The following is a 15,172-nucleotide window of genomic DNA, read 5'->3' as shown; positions in this document are numbered from 1 at the left end:
ACACTACTCAGTGTAGTTTGCAAAGAAACGAATTGCTGCAGCCCTATAACGCATACCTCTTCATTTACTCACCAAGTGGAGATTTTGACAGCACCAGTAGTCCTGACAACTCTAAACTTATTCGAAAGTAAGGAGTGAGTTGACACAGCCTGTGCAGTTGCAGGTGTGACAGAGTAGCTGGTATCAGATGGATATCTCTCCCACAAAGTTACAAAAACTAAACCAAAACAGACAAACAGATAAAAAACAATTTGACAGCACTTATAAGCAATATAGCAGAGAAAGTAACTGGAGGGGCTGCAACCCTTGAAAGAAGAGAAGGACACAAAGTAGTGCCACATGGACCTCTTTTCCTCTGGAGGGACTTTGCAATCCAGTGACACAATTATTCAGTTCAGTTCAGTTCAGTTGCTCAGTCATGTCCAACTCTCTGTGACCCCATGAACTGCAGCATGCCACGCCTCCCTGTCCATCACCAACTCCCGGAGTTCACTCAAACTCATGTCCATTGAGTTGGTGATGCCGTCCAACCATCTCATCCTCTGGCATCCCCTTCTCCTCCTTCCCTCGATATTTCCCAGCATCAGAGTCTTTTCAAATGAGTCAGTTCTTTGCATCAGGTGGCCAAATTATTGGAGTTTCAGCTTCAACATCAGTCCTTCCAATGAACACTCAGGACTGATCTCCTTTAGAATGGACTGGTTGGATCTCCTTGCAGTCCAAGGGACTCTCAAGAGTCTTCTCCAACACCACAGTTCAAAAGCATCAATTATTTGGCACTCAGCTTTCTTTGTAGTCCAACTCTCACATCCATACATGACTACTGGAGAAACCATAGCCTTGGCTAGACAGACCTTTGTTGACAAAGTAATGTCTCTGCTTTTTAATATGCTGCCTAGGTTGGTCATAACTTTCCTTCCAAGGAGTAAGCATCTTTTAATTTAATGGCTGCAATCACCATCTGCAGTGATTTTGGAGCCCCAAAAAATAAAGTCAGCAACTGTTTCCACTGTTTCCCCATCTATTTGCCATGATGTGGTGGGACCGGATGTCATGATCTTAGTTTTCTGAATGTTGAGCTTTAAGCAGACTTTTTCACTGTCCTCTTCCACTTTCATCAAGAAGCTTTTTAGTTCTTCTTCACTTTTTTCCATAAAGATCGTGTCATCTGCACATCTGAGGTTATTGATATTTCTCCTGGCAATCATGATTCCAGCTTGTGCTTCATCCAGCCCAGTGCTTTTCATGATGTACTCCGCATATCAGTTAAATAAGCAGGGTGACAATATACAGCCTTGACGTACTTCTTTTCCTATTTGGAACCAGTCTGTTGTTCCATGGCCAGTTCTATATGTTGCTTCCTGACCTGCATACAGATGTTTCAAGAGATAGGTCAGCTGGTCTGGTATTCCCATCTCTTTCAGAATTTTCCACAGTTTATTGTGATCCACACAGTCAAAGGCTTTGGCATAGTCAATAAAGCAGAAATAGATGTTTTTCTGGAACTCTCTTGCTTTTTTAATGATCCATCAGATGTTGGCAATTTGATCTCTGGTTCCTTTGTCTTTTGTAAAACCAGCTTGAACATCTGCAAGTTCACGGTTCACGAATTGCTGAAGCCTGGCTGGGAGAATTTTGAGCATCACTTTACTAGTGTGTGAGATGAGTGCAACCAAACAAAGAGTGGCATCTTCCTGGGGTGAGGATACAGAGGTCACAGTTCAGGAACTGACAGAGAAGTTGGAAACTGAGTGGGGCATGGGGTCCCACAGTTTGTAACAGATTTCCCTAATTTGTTGACTGCTGAGCTGTGCATGCCCAGAAATTAACCAAGAAATTAACCGAACAGCAGCAGCTGGAGGATGAACTTCTGAGCAAACTCTCCAGAAGCTTCCAGGTGCTGGGAGACCCCATGCACACTTCAAGTGCATGGGAAACACTTTGATGTCCTGGACAAATTCCAGGAGGGCCAAACTCTGGGAATAACATCACACTCTCAAGTAACAGCAGATCTCTTAAGCCCAGCTCTGAACAGGAGCAGGATTTATTCTCTCTGCCAATCAAAAACAATTTCACTCCTTTTGGAGGAAAATAATATCATCCAAAGGCCCTGTAGGTTTTCACCCACAAAGTCTGGCATCTAACTTAAATTAATGAAGAAAAGGACCAACCAACTAACAAGAAAAACTAACAATAGCATTATCAAAAAGGGACTTTGAAATAACCATGATCAACATGTTCTAGAGACGAAGTGGGAGGAATGCTTTCAGCAAAGACTTGAAATCCATTTTTACAAATTGAGTGATAATTTTAAACTGAAAAATGCCCCCCCCAAAAAAAACCCTAACAGTACATTTAATAGGTGGGTTTAATGGCATATTAAAAACAGCAGGACTGAGAGTTAGTGACCAGGTCTGTGGAAAGTATATAAATTCACACGAGAGAAAAGAGAAGTTGAAGAACAAGTCAGAAGTGGAACAAGATGGAAACGGGGCCTGAAGAGTGTAACCGAGTCCCAGGAGGAGAGCAGTGGCAGAAACAAGACCTGAGTCCTGGAGGGCTGGCTGAGAACTTTGCCAAAGTACTGAAATATTACGTTGTAGTAGTGATACATTACATTGTAAATCCAACAGCCATTCATAGTATCAAGACAGAGGGAGAAAAAAACAAACCTAGCAATATTATGATCTGTGTACTGAGAACTAAAGAAAACAATTTTTCTTAAAATAAGCCTGGGGAGGGGAGAAAGATATTATGTTCAGGAAAGAAACAGTGAGACTTTGGCTGGAAATTCAGCAGATGTTATCAAAGCCCCAAACCCATGGAATGACTGAAAAGAAGAATGCTGGAGGGAAAAAGAAAAACATCAGAAAAAACCTACTGTTTATGCTTGGTACATGTTGCTGCTGCTGCTGCTGCTGCTGCTAAGTCGCTTCAGTCGTGTCCGACTCTGTGCGATCCCATAGGCGGCAGCCCACCAGGCTCCCCCGTCCCTGGGATTCTCCAGGCAAGAACATTGGAGTGGGTTGCCATTTCCTTCTCCATGGTACATGTTACCCAGTGAAAATATCCTTCAGATAGTGCAAGGATGAATGGATGAAATTTCTAAGAATTCATCACCAGCCAACCTACCCTTCATGTGGAAGGAAAAAGTCCCCGGTTGGGAGTAAACTGGAGGAAGAAATAGGGAACACATGGGATGGGTAGTAAGAATAAAAGTAACAGTAACAACATATGGGAGAGAGTTAGCAGTAATAACAGTAACAACAGGAGTAACAAATCTGTTGTGTTTTTATGTGCCAGCAACAAACATTAAGACATGAAGTTTATAAAATACATCAATACAGTATAATTAGAAACATGAAATACCTAAGAATAATTCTAAGTAGGTAAGCTAATTAGAAATAAACTAAATGAATATGAATCGATCAGTAATATGTTAAGTCCTCAATACAAAGAGTATTTATAGGCTCAGATAAATCCGGTTGTGTGTGAGTGAAATGCAGTAAGAATTACACAGACACAACTACTTCAAAAGGTCTATTTGAGGGATCAGATGTAAATAGTGGTCTAACTTGAGCACATCCCTTGGTTCTAAAGTGATACTGCTGTCAAAATAGGTCCAGTAGATATGCTTATATGGAATTTGACACCAGCCTGTTATCAGTCCCAGAATTTTAACTTCTGGGAATTATGAGCGAGATGCCTAGGCATTTCTTGATCAGCAAATTCCTTTTGTGTTGACCATTCATCATTAATAACTTGTATATTGATCCAAACAAGTGTAGGACTCAAATAATTTGAGGAGACTTCTGTATATTTGAAAACATACAGTGAATTTGTATGTATTATAGCATCTTTTCATATGCCTTAAATTACTTATCCTTTTTTGGCCTTACGGTAGAGTCATGGTAGTCTTCTACCTTCTTTTGTTGTGTCCAAGATTCAGAAATTGATTATAATTATTTTTAGGCTAAATTTATTATTAAGAGTGGAAATCATCGTTACATAGTGTCTCATAAGCTTTTCCTAAAAGTTGCCTTACTTTCTGAAAATGAGAAGCTGTATCAGGCCCTTTTTTTTTTTTTCATTCTGTTCCAAAATTGCATGCCAGTCATCTTATATTAGAATAAGGAACCAGAGGATGACAATGAAAGGTACAGGTTGGGTTCCTTATGTGATTGATCTCTGGGATGTCTATAGGTAATGCAAAGTCTTTTTGTCTACTTAGGGAAAGTGAGCTCACAGGCTTCCAGGTTCATTTTATCAACCTTTAAAAAAACACTTGATTGAAATGAGTTTCTACCTTGTCTACTACTGTAATTTCATTGGTTCTATTCATACAGTGCACACTGGTATGTACTATAACATATATGAATTCCATATATATTTTACAGTTGATGGCATTTTTCTTTCTTAAAATACATAAAATTTGATGTGTCTTAATATTGAGCACAATTGATTTGATTTGTTTGGCCACTAAGTTGTGTCCAACTCTTCTGTGACCCCATGAACTGCCAGAGTCCTCTGTCTGTGGATTTCTCAGCCAAGAACACAGGACTGCGTTACCATTTCCTTCGCCAGGGGATCTTCCTGACCCAGGGATCAAACCCGCATCTCTTTCATTACAGGTAGTTTCTTTACTGCTAAACCACCAGGGAAGTCCTATTGATTTGATTAAGTGCATATAGATTATTCATTTTAACAGAAAACCCAATTCTAATCTTGCATTAATGTAATATTTGTCAGTAAATGGTTCATAGATCTTTCTTACTATATTATGAAGATTTCCACTAAATAGAGCCAGTTAGTTAAAGTTCTGGTTTGTTTTTTTTCACTTTAGACTTACTGTTTACAACTACAATAAACCAGAGTAAATAATTTACTTTCCTCGAACCTCCTACAATTTAATAAATTCACCCACCTTCTTTTTTTCACTATCCTTATTTATATTCCAGGTATTTTACTGTAAGGAATGATTTCCTTACTTTATTTAATAAATAAAAGCACATCTATTATCTTGAATATGTTGTAAATTTTTGTCACTTTTTTATAATTTAAAAAGAACCATCCATACTAATTGCAACTTTTAAAAAAATTTAATGGAGTATAGTTAACTTCATAATGTTGTATTAGTGTCTGCTGTACAGCAGACTGAATGAGTTATATGTATACATACACCCCCACTGTTTTAGATTTCCTTCCCATTTATCAACTTTTAACTTCAGCTTCTATTTGATAGAGAAAATCTGGAGGTAGAGAATTGAGCATAACAGTTTGTCCATCATATACAAGCAATTTTGCAGCCTAGCAAGTAGCAGCACATATAATAAACATCCTACAAACAATCCAATCAAAAATGGCAGACCTAAATAGATATTTCTCTCAAGAAGACATATAGATGCCAAAAGACACATGAAAAGATGCTCAATGTCATTATCAGAGAAATGCAAATTAAAACTACAAAGTGGTACCCCATCACACCAGTCAGAATGGCCATCAGCCAAAAATCTATAAATAATAAATGTTGAAAAGGATGTGGAAAAAAGGAGAACTCTCCCACACTGCTGGTGGGAATGTTAATTGGTACAACCACATGGAGAAGAGTATGGAAGTTCCTTAAAACCTAAAAATAGAACTACCATATGACCCAGCAGTCCCACTCTGGACATATGAGAAGAAAAAAACTCTAATTCAAAAAGATACATGCACCTCTACAGTGTTCATAGCAGCACTGTTTACAATAAGCAAGACAGGAAACAAGCTAGGTATCTATTGGCAGAGGAATGGATAAATAAAATATGGGGTGTGTGTGTGTGTGTGTGTGTGTGTGTGTGTGTGTGTAAAACACAGTGTTACTCAGCCATAAAAAGAATGAAAGCAATGCCATTTGCAATAACATGGATGGAACTATAGATTATCATACTAAGTGAAGTCAGAGAAAGACAAATATCACTTATCAGCTTATATATGAAATTTAAAAGTACAGATGTACTTATTTATAAAACAGAAACAAACTAACAGACATAGAAAACAAACTTACGGTTACTGAAGGGAAAGAGGGAGGAATAAATTAGGAGTTTGGGATTATGGTACATATAACACAGTTCAGTAGTTTTTAGTATATTCACAATTAGCTATGCAACCATCACCACTATGTAACTTGAGAACATTTTTTTCATCTCCCAAAGAAACCCATAACTCTTGGCATATACCCCTCGCCCTGTTCTTCTAGCCCCTGGTGATCACTTATCTACATTTGTCTCTTGATTCGGCATTTAATTTAGATGGAGTTATACAGTATGTGAGCTTCCCATGTGGCGCTAGTGGTAAAGAACCTGCCTGCCAATGCAGGAGATGTAAGAGGTGCCGGTTCGGTCCCTGGGTTGGGAAGATCCCCTGGAGGAGGACATGACAACCCACTGCAGTATTCTTGCCTGGAGAATCCCAAGGACAGAGGAGCCTGGTGGGCTACAGTCCATAGGGCCACACAGAGTCAGACATGACTGAAGCGACTTAGCACACATGCACCCATATAGAATGTAACCTTCGGTAGCTGGCTTCTTTCATATAGTATAATGTTTCCAACTTTGTAACATGTACCATTCATTTTTATGAGTAATAATATTCCATGGTATGGATAAAACACATGTTTCCATTCATAATTTGATAGGCATTTGGGTTGTTTCCTTTTTTAAAGTGTTATGAATAATGCTGATCTGAATGTTCCTATGTTGATGTTTGGATATGTTTTCAATTCTCTCATGGATGTATCTCTCATGGGCTTCCCTGGTGGCTCAGAGGTTAAAGCATCTGCCTGCAGTGAGGGAGACCCGGGTTCAATCCCTGTGTTGGGAAGATCCCCCGGAGAAGGAAATGTCTGCCCACTCTAGTATTCTTGCCTGGAGAATCCCATGGATGGAGGAGCTTGGCAGGCTACAGTCCATGGGGTCGCAAAGAGTCAGACCCGACTGAGGGACTTCACTTTCATGGATTATCTAGGAATGAAATTACTGAGTAGCATGGCAACTCAAAGTTTAATTTAACTCTAAGCTTTGTTTAACTAAACTGCCAAACTGTTTCCAAAATGACTGCATCATTTTACACTGCCACCAGCTGTGTCTGAGGCGTCCAGTTTCTTCAGATTCTCGTCAGCACCTGTTAGCATCCCCTTTTTACTGTAGCTGTCGTGTGCTTACAAAGTGACCTCTCATCATGGTTTTCATAAAGCTTCTTTTAAGCCAAATTTATCAAACTTGTTTGCTATCTCAAATAATCCACTTTGATTGTGGATTCAGATTCTTATATTAAAATTCTTTTGAGTCATCCATTTCTTAAAAATGGCTTTTTCTTTAAAGAGAAGCATCTTCACAGTATTAGAAGTTCAGTTTCTTTTTTTCCCCTGGAAATTCTTTAGTTAACTGCATGAGAACTATGTCTGCATAGATCAGTCAGAGCAGGAGCTCTGTTCAGTTGATATCTGTCTGCCCAGATCAGCATTCCTAGGGTACAGAAAGTGAGAGACTTCTTTCACTAATTGAAAAGGCTGTTTTTTTAAACATGCAAAGAAAACTAGTAGTTACAATCTTACCGCTTGACATAGATGGAAATGGACACAGAAACCTAATCCCAGAACACGAAGGGCTGTTCTTTATTATGGACATTTTCTTGAATGATATGAACTTTTGTAGCTTACTAACAGACAGAAAAACCAGATTTTCTGTCATCTGCCACCCAGCTCTCAATACACCTCTGAGATTTTCTATCGACCCGATTTCATCTGTAGACAGACCCTCTGTTGTTGCTGCCACTGGCCACAGACAAAGCAAAAGAAGAGCCAGATTCACCAGCAAGCAGAACCAGCAGCAAACAAAACAAGGCCAGAGTTAAGAAAACAAAACAGAAATGGAAAGCAATGTTCTCTTGTCTCTTGATATTGAATTCAGAAGCCAGAAAAAGCCATCACTGGGCTCAGAGCATTCACGGGGCGCCCTGCCCAGAGGTCCAGCGGATGTCCATCTGGGCGTTTTTACAGGATCTCCGACACTCTTAAAACATAATCCCCAAATTTAAAACAGTTGTCAGAAAAATATATAGGAAATGTCAAAATTATAACTCATTAGTGAGCAAACCAACAGAGAGACAAGCTGGTTCCTCAGATGACATGCATATAGACACAAATATATAGTCATCGGGGAAATAAAAGAGAATGCTGGAACATTGTCCAGTTTGATCCCAACTGGATCATGTTCTCTAGGTCAATAAAACCCTATCCTTTGGAGTTATCCTCACTACCAGATAGTGATCATTAGTTAACATCTTTTTTATTGTTCAGTCACCTAGTCATGTCCAACTCTTTGCGACCCATCTTCATAGCATCTTTTACAGAGTTGTGAAAATTTTGAACCATAAGTATTATAAGAGTAGATAATAAGTCAATAAATATTCCATTCCCTCAGAGAGTCAGATGCTTTTATGCCCTTGAGGTTCTTAGTAGATAATCCTTAAAACATGGCATTAAGAGGTAAAGCAGTTTTGTTTTTTTCCTAATCTCATTTCCAAGTTTAGATTTTTCCTTTCTTAACAGGTAGGAGGCAGGTATCACTCTGAGAAACTGGGTAAGTGGCATGCCCTTAATGTAATGTGCTAGAAAAGGCATTTTTTTTTCATTGGTTTAAATACATTTTTGAGAGTCTTATCAGACAAACCCCAGCAGTTCACAAGAAAGGTACATAAATTCAGAGTCAAGGCCTGCAATGAGATGGAAAAAAGCCATGAAAATTGGCACAACATAGAAGAAAGTAAAACTTGGAGCCAGCTGAGACAGCTAGAGAGTCGGTCTCCTGAAGTTACAGAGGTGTGGGGAGCAGGGGTCGAGAACTCCAGTTTTAGTGATGAAAGAGAATGAAAGTCTTGCCAGGAGGCACAAGGTGGGAAAACCTATGAGACCAGAGTGTCCCAGGATCAACAGAATCAAATGCTTTGTCTAATACATGACATATGAAGATGTCAAAAGGATGAGGACTGAAAAATAGTAGGATTTTGCCATGTGGAGTCATTTTTCGACTCTGATGAAAGGAAAAGGCAGTATGGATGAAGTGCTGGTGACAGAGCCTGGTTTTGCTTACTTTAGGAGAGAATAGAGAGAGAGAGGACGTACAGCCCAGAGGTTTCAGCACAAGGTCAGTAGCTAGGGGAGAGTCTTCCAAAGAAGGAAGGAGGGGCTTTTGTTTGTTTGATCTTTAAAGATGTGTTGTGTCAGCCTGTTTGTATAGTGAGAACTCACTTATTCAGTTTCAATTTAGGGGCTTCCCAGGTGGGTAAAGAATCCACCTACCAATACAGGAGACACCGTTTGATCCCTGGGTTGGGAAGATCCCCTGCAGGAAGAAAAGGCAACCCTCTCCCGTGTTCTTGCCTGGAAAATTCTGTTGGCAGAGGAGCTTGGCGGGCTACAGTTCATGGAACTGCAAGGAGTCAGACACAGCTGAGAACTTCACTTTACTCAGCAGTGGGAGGAATGCTGCAAGTGTTTAGTGTGTGCTGATATTAAGTATCCAAGTCGTACGGTGACTGGTACAAAATATAAGATACAGGGGTGGGAGGCAGTAGTCAGTGCTTGACAGAGACCCCCAAAAGCTTTATAAGGCAAAAGGCCTTTTGTTAGGGCATCTTCAAGGACTCAGGCACATCTACAGGACAGGAACCAGTTTTTGGATGATGGAAGCAGAATAAAGGAGAAACAGGCAAACAGAGGTAAATCTGTGCTAAGACTGTGACCTTTCCTTTGGTTTAATTGATGTGGCTGGTTAGACCCAACTCCAAACCTCTCCCTTCAGTTAGCCAACAGAATTGAAAATGCTCTAACATGTTCCATTTGAACATGCGATGTTCTAGATTCTTCAGGAAACTATTCAGATCACATAATGATTTTTGAGCTCCTAAACAAAGTATTTTATTTTTTGAGGAAAAAAAAAATGTGTCTTACTTATTCATAGACTTACTTTTAACATAACTTCTTAAATCACCCCCCACCAAAAAATGGTAATTGTTTGCTGTACATATTTATCTGATTTTTTCAGAATTTTTATTTGTTGCCATCGTAGAACATTTCATTGCTGTAATTAAATAACCATGAAAAATTTGTGAATCTTCGTCATTCGTTGGATACCTTTTCATAATAGAACTATTACAGAAAACACCTTCCTGTTCTTTCAAACTTCTCTATAACCTAAATAACAGCATCTAAAATTTAACAATGTACTTTTGTGCAGTGATTTTTAAAATGCAGATTGAGAGTTGTGATATGGTTCTGTTTTCGTGAATCATGTGGAGAAAAAAGGTGTGTGTTGGTTTGTCTGTACTTTACAATAAAGGTAAAAATACAATCACTAGAAAAGATGATTTCAGTAACCACTGTGGGGAGTGTGCTGAGGAGACTGATGAGAGATGAAAAACTATGGATTTCTCAGTCGCAGGTGTTTGCTTGAAGATGGGTATTATAGTGGTGAAACTGACCAAATCCTGTCATTTCTGTATATCCTTCAGCAGAATCGTGTGAATAAAATAGTAGAGAAACCAGACACTAAGAGAGGACTTGAGCAGGATCACAGAGTTAGGAAATACATTGAAACAAATTGGTGAGGACACGAAATAAATTGGCCATAATATTTATCTGAAAAGGAAGTCCACTAGAGTTGGGTATATAAACCTCTCAGAAATCAGTGTTAAATTGATCATATGTAAAACTGTCCTTTTCATGATTGTAAAAAGAGACTGCATAACATGTGTAGCGAAATTACCAGGTTTGCGAATCGCTTTAAAAAGCATTTGGCTTGATGAAAAGGTGATTAGAGTAAAGGGAAGCAATATGAATATCTGAATGCTGTCACGTGAATGTCGGCATGGACCAACTCAAGAAACACAGCTAGGCTTTACCATTCCAAGTTATTCTGGTCAAACCAGGTCTCAGTTTCCGCTCACAGTCTCTGAAGGGATCCTAAGGTCCAGACAGTCCTCTGTTTTCCCTGCCTTCTGAGCCCCCACACCAGTTTTCCTTTCTGCCGAAACACTCATTGTGTGTGTAACCACAGACATGTTACATGATCACCAAGGCTTCCTGTTTTATTGTTTCTCATCATATTAGGGTCTGTTCTGGCTTGTATAAGAAGTGTCATCATTTAAGCTATATTCAGTGATATCTTTAGTATTTCCAGACAAGAAATGGAAAGTCCAGATGGTGGTAAAGGTCATGGGAGCCAGTTTTTGCAGATATTTTGAGGACACATAAAATAAGAGGGCCATTTCAAAGATATCAAACAGGCCTTTTTTGGACCAAGAAAGGGATAGTCTGTTTCAATAATGGAAATGCATAAGCAACACAGTTAAGACAGAAAGAATCCTACTCCCCTGGCCCTCTCTGCCCCGCCTTCGACTCTAGCTCATGGACACACCTTTGCTTGGGCAGGTAGAGACGTCTGTCTATTAACCTTCCGCGGTGCCTGAGCAGAAATTCATTCATTTGGGAAAGAAGTCCAGTGATCTTGTCAGATACACTGAGACAAGCTCAGGACACAGACAAGTAAGTTTAGCAGAAAGGAACGAAAACAAGGACATCTGGACCCAGAGCCTGTGGGTTTGAAGATTCCAAGGATGAAAATGAGAGAAAACTTGTGTGGAGGAGATAGACCAGGAGGGGCTAAGCAAGGAGAAGGGGAGAGGCTGGGGGGGTTGCCAGAGTAACAGCCTTTCCTGGGTTCACTAAGCCTCAGAGAATAAAAGATGTGCCTATGAGTTGGAATCCCAAAGAGAAATCAGTGCAAACGCTGTTTTCATTTTTTTTTTTAAACCTTGTCGTATGGCAAATTCAGAGTATCCGTTTTGAACAATATTTTTCCCTCAGAAATGCATATGAGCTTATCTCATTGACTGAAATATTTTAGCTTTTCCCTGACAGTAACAGAGGAACTATTGGCAAAATTGATCAGTTACATCTGCTTCCCTGTCGCTAGCCTCTGTTGCGTTTCCTCTTCCTCTCTTCCAGGAGTTGATAGATGACTCTGTGTTGAAATGCTTGTTGCTTCAAGCTGCATCCAGTAAACATTTGACAGTGGTGATGTGATCTTAAGAGTATTCGTAGCTGTAGGACTACTACTCAACTGGCTTTTCACTCTAGAATTTTGCCTGGATTATTTCAAAATGAATGAGATTTAGAGTTTCAGTTATGCTGACCTGTAATTTATGGATGCATATATGTTTTTACTTTGTAAATATAGTTCATTTACCCCTAAAATGCAAGGCAGACGGATGGGGACTTCCGGAAGAGCCATCACCAAGAGCACAAGCATGAGCGGAGAGATGTACACACTGGAGCATAATGATGGCAGCCAGTCGGACACAGCTGTGGGCACCGTTGGAGCAGGTGGGAAGAAGAGGAGGTCCAGCCTGAGTGCCAAAGTGGTTGCCATAGTGTCTCGAAGGAGCAGAAGCACATCCCAGCTGAGCCAAACAGGTGAGTGATATGAACTCAAATATCTCAAGTTCTTGCTAGAAAGACAGAGTTGATCTTCATGCTGTGTCTTGTGATGGGCTTTACAGTGTATCAGTTCTTTGCGAAGAATGTTTATTTCTGTTTCTGGAAACCTGTTCCATGTGTGAGTTTATTCTTCTTTTCTGTACAACTGTCTAACAGGGTATCATTTGTCAACCCTAAAGTGGTCAGATGTTTTGATTTAAGTGAAAAAAAAAAAAAAGCCGTGTTTACAAATATGCAAGGAAATGCAAAGAAATATTAAAGAACCAAATTGTTTGACATGCAAGAAAAGCAACAGGATTCTCCTTTTCAAAATGTTCCTTAATGCAATTACTTCTAATTTAGACTAACTCCATATTGTTATAGAAAAGAAGGTCAGTTGTGCAACTTGAAAAAGTGTGTGAATGTAATAATTGGGCTGTGATTGCTGTATTTTCAATGCAAGTAAAAAATCTAGCGGTTATTTTTACTTTAGAAAAAAATGGGTCAGTGTATTCATGCAAAGAATAATGTTTTAATACAAATTTGAGTTTCAAACATTTTCTACTTCTTATAAATCTTAAAAGCTTTATGTCCACAAGGTATGTAGAAGAAAGCAAACACAGAAGGGAAGATGGTTATTTATATATTCTAAAATATAAAAAAAAAACTGCCTGAAATTATATAACATTTGATCTTACGTATTAGATACTTTGTTACTAGGCTGAGTACTGCAGAAAACCTAAGGTAAGTGAAATATGCAACTGATATCAATTGTCAGCACTTGTTTCTCCTGCCATAATCTTAGTTCCATTTTTTGTTCCTTAAGACTGAAAGTCTTATTGTAAAATTTACTTATGCTGAAACACTTTCATGACATGCTTTTTTATAGTTAACTTGGCATCCTGGAAACTACATGTTTTATATTATGCATTTTACTGGACAAAATGATGAATAAATTAGAAATTGGAAATTTTGAGCCATTCAGAAATTGAACTAGCACACATAGCTGTTTATCAGAACAGAAGTTTGTCTTTCTGAAAATCATAGGATTAGAAAGGACCTCTTTAGCCAGGGTCTAGGAGCTGCCTCTCTGCCGTCCCAGCGGGTTGGGCTGTTCATTTTGAAGAAAAATCATGTGTCTTCCTTGGGGTTCTACTTCCTTAGCAGTAAGAGGTGTTTTTTCATTTCTTTTGCTTCTTTTATTTTTGACACTGGTGCTTAGTGGTTTGTAGGATTGATGTAATAAATGATCCTTTCCAGTGTGGGGTGTGGATGGACTTTGACCACCAGATTTCAAATCACTTTATCACTTGGATGAAATGGAAATTCTCTTTAATGTCCTTCTAGGGAACCAGTGTTTGCTGCAAATTTGGGGATGGCTTATCTTCTTCCACAGCTTCCACAGTCGGTCTCTTCTCAGTTTCCCCCATAGTGTGAGTGGAGTTACCTTTTCTTAGGATAAAACACAGTGATAATTAAACATAAGAATTATACCTGGGGCACTTCTTTGCAGGTAATAGATTCAAGTGAATGACACTGAAACCCTCAACCCCTTTAGTTTAAATTTTATCCCAATTATAATCTTTGCTGAATTTTGAATATCTCCCTCCCAAAAGTTGCATTGTTAGTAACTTCCACTGAATACCCTGGTTTCAGAGATCAGGTATCAAGGTATAGGGGCAAAGACAACAAAATAGTTCTATTCGAAGTGACTGAAGGAATGAAATGTGACTTGCCCTCGGGCTCAGTTTGCCTGTGTAGTGGGTGGTTTGACTGAAAGTCCACCTCTGAACTTCCCAGGTGTAGGAATTGATGTTTCTTCTACTGCGTCATAATTGTATCTTACATTTGATGACAGGTTTTCTCATTCTTCTTGATCTTCCCAAAGTAATTGACCAACAGTGACAAACCTCAGTTAACCCTCCTCTTTGTTTCAGTAGATGGCCTGGTGTGTCTCCCTATTGCTTCTTTTTCAAGTGATTTCTCCCCCCTTTTTCAGTGGTTATATTCTCTCCTGTGAAGAGTCACCAAAATTCAGAATTCTCATTCTAAGGAATCTTATACTTTGTTGCTTCAGCTACTGTGTGAAAGTGAAAGTCGCTCAGTCATGTCCAGCTCTTTGCAACCCCATAGACAATACAGTCCAAGGGATTCTCCAGGCCAGAATACTGGAGTGGGTACCTTTTCCCTTCTCCAGGGGATCTTCACAGCCCAGGGATCAAACCCAGGTCTCCTGCATTGCAGGCAGATTTTTTTACCAGCTGAGCCACAAGGGAAGCCCAAGAATACTGGAATGGGTAGCCTGTCCCTTATCCAGAGGATCTTCCCAACCCAGGAATCAAACCAGGGTCTCCTGCATAGCAGGCAGATTCTTTACCAAATGAGCTATCAAGACTGTATATGATCATCAAATTTATTTTTCCATATTTGTCCTCCAAAGACTTATTCCTTAATTTTTAACTTCTTATAAGAAAGCCCCTTGGATGGCCTACTTTAAATAAGTGGAACATCTCCACAAATCTGAATTTCGAGGACTTCCTTTCAATAATGTCATAGAATGTATAGTTATAAACCCTTAGAATAGTTTTCTACTTTTTAAAATTTTCCTTTAATTTGCTTTTCCCCAGGTCCATCATTCCAGAGAAAGCTATGTGATAC

At 39.3% G+C, this 15,172-nt stretch overlaps 1 protein-coding gene across 40 annotated transcripts in view; it reads left to right on the top strand.

The window, feature by feature from the left end:
• The window catches only part of RIMS1 (regulating synaptic membrane exocytosis 1), a 596,921-nt gene that overhangs the window by 512,938 nt on the left and 68,811 nt on the right, over positions 1-15,172 (top strand). For 21 of the 40 annotated variants that reach the window (XM_068983550.1, XM_068983575.1, XM_068983573.1 and 18 more), the window contains one exon: positions 12,276-12,511. The exons of 14 other annotated variants lie outside the window; for them this stretch is intronic. In XM_068983550.1, coding sequence (XP_068839651.1) covers positions 12,276-12,511 — 236 coding nt within the window. The remainder of the gene's footprint in view (positions 1-12,275; positions 12,512-15,172) is intronic. 5 more of the 40 variants (XM_068983577.1, XM_068983571.1, XM_068983557.1 and 2 more) reach the window with 1 other exon arrangement.

Source organism: Capricornis sumatraensis, chromosome 11, assembly GCF_032405125.1.
Source record: "Capricornis sumatraensis isolate serow.1 chromosome 11, serow.2, whole genome shotgun sequence".
In the NCBI taxonomy this organism is placed as follows: domain Eukaryota; kingdom Metazoa; phylum Chordata; class Mammalia; order Artiodactyla; family Bovidae; genus Capricornis; species Capricornis sumatraensis.
Note: the sequence above shows the minus strand (reverse complement) of the source record. Positions and strands in the feature narration are given on the sequence as shown.